Genomic DNA, 8,847 nt, shown 5'->3' with positions numbered 1-8,847 from the left:
CTGAATGATAGTAATCTGGCCGAGGACAGCACACTACCTTAACCAGCCACTCACTAACATGCTCAATTGTTACCCATGTCAATGGTGGTATTTCCGCATGGGGAGTCTTCAGCTAAAAGAAACCACACGGCTTTCTCAACTGCCGTAGACGGTCGAGAGGGAAATGACTGCTGTTTTTGTTTTGGAGAAGCGGTTAATGAAAATGTCGAGTTTGCTAAATGTACCACTGACCCAGCGAGAGGAGAAGTTGTGAAACGGGTTCTTACACTTTGCAGCCTGGTTTACGCCGAGTCTCGTGGCGCAGGCACGGGACGGCGGGACTGCTTTCCCAGACCGAGACGCTGCTCGGAGCCGCAGCCAATAAAAGGCAGGGGGTGTTCACTTGCGGCTGTTCGGATTGGATGGCATTTGATCTAAAAAAAGGCCATAAACCACGTACCGGGCAGAAAATTTCGAAATAGAGAAGCTTGGTCGTTAATGTGCGACCTGGAGGTGATATATCAAGTCAAGGGAGAGAGAGGGTATCCTGGATTAATCTCTGAACCTGATCTGTTCCATTCTATTGATGCATTGAAACCATCGCAGCTGCAGCTCTGTGAACCCTCGGCTGTAACGCCATCAGGAGCCGACCAGAAAGGCCTGGCTTAGTGCGAGCGGCTCGATTGCGGAGGCAGTCTCAGTTCATTCAGCCCGGAACGCGATATGGCATTGGATTTCGTCGCGGGATGCCTGGGAGGTGAGGCAGCGCAATCTAGGAACAGAGTGCGGACTTGATACCAATTGCGGCGCGGGGAGGTCGCGCCGGGCGCTGCTGGGTCCCGCGCGTTTCGCTGCGAGGTTGCAAGCCGAGCGGATGCCACGTATCTACCAAGCGATCCGTTCGCTTGTGGGTGCCGGTGGGGCAGCTGCGGCCGCGCTCCACTTCAAGGTCAGCGCAGCGGGGGGTGACCTGTCCAGAGCGGGGCACGGCGAGCTCTGCGGGCGGGGGCTCCTGCACCCCAGCCCGTTAGGCAGTGGCGATACTCTCCATTTGGCGACGAAGCTTGTGTCGAATCTAGTCGGAAATCCTGGGATTATTCCCAGATTCTGCCTTGTTACCCGGGGGGGGGGGGGAATCGTAGTTGCCTGCCCTGATCCTCCTCACGGCTATTAATAGCACTAATGTTCGTGGAAATCAGTATCGGTAGCTGATTCATTCTTGGCAACAAATTTGGCGAAGTGTTTGATGCAGAAATTTTAAAAATTAACGATGTAAAATGTTGCATTCATATGCTGATTTGCCTGGATTCTCGGCAGGGCCACGTTTGTACTCTGTAAATATCACGTTTTATTTGTTTGGCATAGGCTTTATTAATATTTATTCATTATTTATACTCAGTTATTGAGAATATATGATTAGCGAGTCGAAAATATTGGAACTTTGCGTATTTACGTAAAATGCGAATCTTTGAAAACTAAATCAGCAAAACTGATGGGCATCATTTTTACGTTGGATATCCACGTTCCATATTTAATTACACTAATGGAGTAGACACGAACGATGTATAAATATGCGTTAATTAAACCGCATTATGAGGGCTGGGAGTATTGCAGGAGTTATTAAAATATAAAGTAGCTGGGTGTGATTTGGTGTGATCTAATCAAATGCATCGGATGACATCAAACTGCAGGAGTCAGCCTGGAACATTACTCTTTCCTTGAGTTTCTGTTGGACTCGGTGAGGCGTTTCCCTTATCAGGCTTGCCTTGACATGCCGTGTCCTCCTCCAGGTGTTTAGCTTGCAATTCTCAAAGCTTTGAGAGGGTGAGCTTTGGAGAAGGGACTTCTGCATGGTCTAGAGGAGGTTCATCAGAATGATTCTGGGACCGAAAGGGTTAAAGTATAAGGAGCATTTGATGACTCTGGGCCTCTTGGCCCTGAGTTTAGAAGAATGGGGTGGGGTGGGGAAATCTCACTGAGTCCTATCAGATATTGAGAAGTCTCAGTAGAGGCTGTTTCCTACGGTGGGGAAGTCTAGGACCGGAGGACACAACCTCAGAGTAAAAGGATGTCCCTTTAGAACAGAGATGAGGAATTTCTTCAGCCAGAGGGTGGTGAGTATGTGGAATTCATTGTCACCGATGGCTGTGAAGGCCAATCAAAGGGTACTGTATATTTAAAGTGGAGGCTGATAGGTTCTTGATTAGGTTTTTGTGAGAAGGCTGGAGAATGGGGTTGAGCTGGATAATAAATTAACCAAGATGAAATGGCAGAACTGACTAGATGGGCTGAATAGCTTAATTATGCTCCCATATCTAACGGGCTTGTATGGATATCTTGAGTTTTCAGGTGATACTGCTTATACTGAAAATCCGCATGCCAGTTCTTTAGTTGTTAAAGTTGAAAACAAAATTTGAAATCTGGTACAAAACTTGTAGTTTATTAGGGTTCTTTGTAAAGCCGTATGAATTAGTTACAGTTGCATTGCATCTGTGAGGCCAATTCAACTGTAATGCATTTCTTGAAAAAAATGCTTAGCAAGTGTTGCACAGCTGTAATTTTAAATTGGTAATTCTGTGACCTGCCGTCTTTCATATTGGTACTAATAACATGGGTAAAGAGGGGAGAGGTCCTGCAATTAAGGGAACTAGGCTGCATGTTAAGGAGCAAGGCCTTAAAATGATATTTTTGGGAGGTGCAGTCAAATGGAAGTGGAAATGGGGCAGGCATGAACATGATAACATATTGGAAGAATGCAAGGCTCAGTTACATCCTCTTTAATGCAAGGAATATGGTCAGCACTGGGGAGTGTGATATTGCTGACACAGACATGGCTGGCAGAAGGCTTGAGCTGAGGACGAAGCATTGCGGGTCGAGAGCCATGTGTGATTTTGGGGAAAGGGGGAGATGGGACACAAATGGTTCAGAGAAATTGGCAATGCAGTACTGATTAACAAATCTATTACTTTGTGTACATTTTTGGAGATTAATAATATTTTAGGATTTCAGTTTTTCTGATATTAACTGAGGCTACGTCCACACTACGCCGGATAATTTTGAAAACGCCAGTTTCAAGTAAAAACGACAGGCGTCCACACTAAGCGTTTTTCAAAATATCTCCGTCCACATTAGGCGGATATTTGGGCGAATCTCTTCCTACTGAGCATGTGCAGGACACACAGAAAACAAGCGAAGAGGAAACGATATACTTAGTGCCTGTTTGTCCAGTTACAGAGTAGAAAAAAAACTTTGAAGGAATTGCTCTTGGCTCTCGCGCAGGAGGACTTAAAACTTTTTTTAAAAAAAAAACAACAACAAATACTGGAGTGTATGGAGGCAACCGACAGGGAGTTCACGGACAGTATGACCCAGCTGACGACGAACATTGAAAAACTGACTAACTCTGTTGCATTAATAAAGCACCTTGTTAAATGTATAAAACGTCTGCATCAGTGTTATCTTGTATTTCCATACAATATTACATCAGGTTGTTACACATCTATTGTCAGAGAAGTACTTGCATAAATAGGTAAACCACCTTCATACAAGCAAGGACAGAAAACAGGGCAAAGTGAGTATACTTATTCACTTCTTCGTTAAAACAACGAACATCTGTTCCAGCACGTCATGACAGCGTTTTTAAATAGACAAAAAAGCTCACTTTACAATTTAACTCTCACGCCATTCACACCGACTGCGCGTTATAACAGCCGTCTGGCAGTGCTTGCGCAGTACCAAGCAGAAGCAGAAAAAACATTGTTGTTGTGGTGTTGTCATGACAATGTTTTTAAATCTCTCCGTTTACCCTGTACACACTATGCCGGATATTAAGTGTTGTCAGATTTATCCACTCTGGAGAGTGTTTTCGAAAATCTCCATTTTCGGGGGCTGAAAACGCCGGCTCAGTGTGGATGGGAGGGCAAAACGAAGAGAAAAAGCTTCGTTTTCAAAATTATCCAGCGTAGTGTGAATGTACCCTGAGATTGCCTTAATGTGAAAGAGAGAGTGGATTTTTTTTTTTTGAAGACTGTCCAAGTTCTATGTAGATATTGCTACTACAGATGTGGTGGCTTTGAACCTTGCCTTTGGAAGTGTGGCTGATAAGTAGCTACAGGGCACTGGGATAACATCTTGGAGACAGTTACCATGATTTAAAAAAAATTTCAATATCATGATGAAAAGGACTGGAAGGTCTAGAAATCAGGGTCCTGAATTGAGAGACGATGGGTTTCAATACCATAAAGCAGTGGTCCCCAACCACCAGGCTGCAAAGCATGTGCTACTGGGCCACGAGGAAACGATATATCGTTTCATATGGCCAAATCATGAGTCAGCTGCACCTTTCCTCATTCCCTGTCACACACTGTTGAACTTGAACACCCCCCCCCCCCCCCCACCGTCAGTCGGTCTGCAAGAATATTGTCAATATTAAACTGGTCTGTGGTGCAAAAAAGATTGGAGACCCCTGCTATAAAGGACCTGGAGAAGGTAGACTAGGAACAGCTACTTGCAAGTTGACAAATGGGACTCATTCAGCAGTGAAATGAGTGTTTGGGGCCAGAGAGTTCCTAAAGAGGGGACCATGTGTCTGTGGATGTCAAGGGATATGAAGAAGTGGGTAAAGAGAAAAAAATGAAGCACTTGTCAGGCATAGGGTATTGACAGCCAGAAAGGATCTTTGTGAAGGGGCAGGAGATAACTTTAAAGAAACGGCTGGTTGATAAGATTGAAGGAAGTCTCAAAGCATTTTATCAGTGTATTAAGGTTAAGAGTATAACTAGTGAAGGAGGAGGATTCATTGGACATCAAAGTCTGAGGATGCAGGGACATTCCCTGTTTATAATGTTAACCTGAAAGGGGGGCACACATTCAGCTGTGACCCACAATGAGGATTGGGACTGGCAGACCTGGGAGGGGAGGGGTGTTTGTGAGGGGTAATGGTATAATCCCCTGGTGGTTTGGTTGGAACAAGGTACTGTAATATGCTGCTGCCATGAGTGAGCTTTAAGCGTTCAGCTGTGAACAATCTTGGTGAAAGGACCCAGCAGTATAATGTCAGGGATTACTGATGTACGACGTCAGGGATTACTCCAGTACAACGTCAGGGATTACTCCAGTACAACGTCAGGGTTACTCCAGTCCTGCCCCTCTGGCTGTAGGGAGCAGGAAGGTGACAGATGTCTGAGGTTTGAGTTGGTCACAAAAACCAGACTCCCCCAGTGGTCTCTCCAAACTTCTCGCTGCCTCAGTAAGGCAGTCAACATAATCAAAGACTCCACCCGCTACAAACATTCTCTCTTCTTCTCTCCCCCTTTAGCCAGGTGATACAAAAGCTTGAAAATGCACATCTCCAGGCTTACAGATAGCTTTCTTTATTTAAAGGTGTACTGCACAATAGGTTCTTCTGGCCCTTCGAGCTACACCCCCCAGTAATCCTGTTTAACCCTAACCTAATTGCAAGCCAATTTACAAGGCCAGTTAATTTATCCGATACGTCTTTGGACCTTGGGAGGGATCTGGAGGACCTAGGGAAAAACCCAAGCATTCCACGGGGTGGTCTCCTTGCAGAGGTCGCCGGGACTGATCTCCGAACTCTGATGACCAAGCTGTAATAGCATCATGCTGACCACTACGTGCCATGGTGCCCAAGAAAGGTAGAAAGGATAAGTCAAGTAATTAATGGCTTACTAATAATGTTAATGTTAGGGAAGATATTGGGGGAAAAAATTCAGGATATGATTAATGTACACTTGTAAAGGCAGAGACTATCAGTATGGTTTTGTTACTTTTGTTGACAAAATAGGCAGAGCAATGACAGAACTTAATCCTAATAAAAACACGTTGGAAGGACTCGTAAGGGTATTCCATATAAAGTGAATATGGAATATAAAGGACAGAGGGAATACTGAACAGAAAGATCCCTCAAGTCAGCATGTGAGTCCTGATGAAAGGTCTTGGCCCAAAATGTCAACTGTTTACTCTTTTCCATAGATGCTGCCTGGCCTGCTGAGTTCCTCCAGCATTTAGTGTGTGTTGCTTGGATTTCCAGCATCTGGAGATTTTTTTTCTTGTTTGTTGTATGTGAGTAAATTGGTGGTGAAGTGGTATGGGATACTGTACTCAAAGGATAATTTGCTGTTCAAACCTCAGGTGAAATGCAAAAATCAATTCATTGTTTTCCTTTTACTTAGTAAAGGTAATGAGGTCTCTTGTCCTGTCTTGGCATGTTTCTCTTTCACTAAACTCGGGTTGGAAATTCAGTGTTAGTTGTGTGCATATCAGAGCAGCTGCACTGATGTAAGTGGAATTGGGTTTCAGAAATGGAGTGCCATATGCAGCTGCTCCTCAATATCTGTGTTAGTGTAAGTGAGGATGAATTTCTGCATTAGCTCTTTTTTGGAATGGAGAAAATTTAGATTCTTGTACTTCTAAAGCTTTTATTAGCACCGTGCAGTGCTGTGATTTGTTGAATATTAAAATGACTTGTCATTACATTTATTGGGTGTCATACCACCAAATCCCCCTCAAACTATTTGTGTATTTAAATTTAGCAAGCTATGTCATTGGGTCTTCCAGTGGATGTGTGTGCACGTTTCAGAGACTTTGTTGAAGTCTGTCATTTTTAAAAGAAAATTTCTTCTAAATTTTGGTATATGCTATAATATTGCAAAGTGGGGTGTGGTGCTTATATAAGCAATATGCTATTGTTCTGACACATACGATTATTGGAAATGTCTGGAGTAAGAGTCAGAAGAAGAAAACGTGCATTAGCAACCAGACGTTGCTGCCTTTTCTAGTTGAGAATATGTCTGGACTGATGCTGCAAGTAACTGAATGGAAGTCCTTAGTTCAGGTACCCTTTGTGGATTGTAGTCACAGAATAATTTGGGAATGTGGCCTGCTCTGGGGAGTCTACAGAGCCATTTTCAAATTGTGCATCCCTGCAAAAGAAAAATATGAGGGTCCATAATGACAGAATCACCTTTTAGTTTTTGGGAAGGTGACTGAGAGCTCATTGCTTGTCGGGCCACTGGAGTCAAGCGTGCAGAGGCCAAGTGACCTGAACTCTCTGCCTCCAACCCAGGTAGATATAGGTGGGTGAGGACTGACAGCAGCAATTCTAAACAGAGGGTCAAATCCAGTCTGATGTGCCACCGTGTGAATAAATACACCTTTTGTATTTAGTTATCATTGTGACCCAAGAGATCCTTCACTGACTAATGCTCAGTTATGTTCAAGTTTCATTTCACATAGACTAAAATCATTCTTTGAAAGTGCATTCTGAATTGTTTTGATTGCTTTTATTTTATTGCCAATAAATGGGTTATTACCTGTATTTAAATAACATCAACTTGTAAACAAAGAATGAATGTTAAGTCCAGCTGTTAACATTTTTAGAATGTTTTCATTTATTGATAACTATTTCTGCCAAGACTTTTTAATCCATTTCTTTGTTTACTGGGTTGTTTCATAACATGATAGTGTCATAATCATCATAGATCTTAGCTGTGACCTGCATGGTCACAATATTATTACAGATTTTTGTTATTTTCCTCTGAGATGTGTCTGTTATTTGCAAGGCTGTTATCTTCATCCTTTCAACTTGAACTGCTGTGGTCTCTTCTAACTTGTTTGGTCTGTTTGATGATCTCAATGGGTTCCCAAAGAACAAAACAACTAAAAAAGGTCAAGCTACAGTGCATATTTCATTTGATGCTTCCTTAGTATATTATTTTTGTAGGTTTGATTGTTTTCCCAGCTAGTGATGGCACTCCTTTTTCCTGTTATTTAGAAGCCATGTTTCCTTTCTCATCTGTAAGCCTTGAAATTTGAAACTTTAAATAGCCATTTCTTCAAACCATATTTCAGTAATAGCAGAAATATCATGTGCCGTACCTGCCTTACTCACGTTACTTTTTTCTATTTGTAAATACAGTTAAGCAAAACCAGATTTTTCTTTTACTTCCCAACCATTGCTTGCTCTGCATTCCAATTCCAGCAAATTTCTGCTTTTGTTTAACACTTGTGCTGAACTCCCTTTGGAATCCGTGTTTTAAGGCGCTGGAATGTCTGTCTGTAAGAATATTCATACCAGTGCCATTGACAAGGGTTGTATCTGAACAATTAAGTCAGCATATTTGAGGGGGTCCACACAAGTTTTAATAAGGTTTTGATAACTGGTTTTAAAAAGAAACAAAATCAGAAAAAAGCATTCTAAGGGAACCTAGGGATGGTGACACATATTGGTGACAGGGATGGTAACACCTATTGGCCTGATGGAAGGTAATGACTGGTAATGGTTGGCTGGAGTATTGTGGGTGGGGGCCTTGTTACTGTAGGGCCCAGTGCTTGGTACCTAGTTTCTTTGTAATATATATGCATTACTAATTTTATATTTGAATGTAGATGCATGATAGAGGAACTTGCAAACAATACACGTTGTTTGTGTAGGTGACAATGAGGAGGAAAGCTTTAGATCAAGATGGACTGGTCAGTTGAATACACCTTCCAGTAAATGGTTTAATTCTGAGAAGGGTGAGGTGAAGAATCAAGGTGAGGGAATGCACAATAAATGGAAGGACGCTGAGAGCTTCAGAAGGAATGTTTACCCACAGAGTCCTCAAGGTGGCAAGACAGGAAGTCATAGTCATACTTTATTGATCCCAAGGGAAATTGTTTTTTGTTACAGTTGCACCAACCAAGAATAGAGTATAAATATAGCAATATAAAACCATAAATAATTAAATAGTAATATGTAAATTATGCTAGGAAATGTCCAGGAAGGTGGTTCAAAAGGCCGACAGTGTACTTTTCTTTATTTGCCAACATATAGAAAATTAGCGGCATAGTCCCGCAGAACTGTTCGCT

At 42.6% G+C, this 8,847-nt stretch overlaps 1 protein-coding gene across 1 annotated transcript in view; it reads left to right on the top strand.

The window, feature by feature from the left end:
- Nucleotides 1–350: 350 nt before the first annotated feature.
- The window catches only part of slc25a29l (solute carrier family 25 member 29-like), a 43,300-nt gene continuing 34,803 nt past the window's right edge, over nt 351–8,847 (top strand). Inside the window, exon 1 of the mRNA XM_072270503.1 lies at nt 351–736. Within this exon, the coding sequence (XP_072126604.1) occupies nt 703–736 (34 nt within the window). The 5' untranslated portion in view covers nt 351–702. The remainder of the gene's footprint in view (nt 737–8,847) is intronic.

Source organism: Mobula birostris, chromosome 1, assembly GCF_030028105.1.
Source record: "Mobula birostris isolate sMobBir1 chromosome 1, sMobBir1.hap1, whole genome shotgun sequence".
Taxonomy (NCBI): domain Eukaryota; kingdom Metazoa; phylum Chordata; class Chondrichthyes; order Myliobatiformes; family Myliobatidae; genus Mobula; species Mobula birostris.
This window is presented reverse-complemented; position numbering and strand designations above follow the sequence as displayed.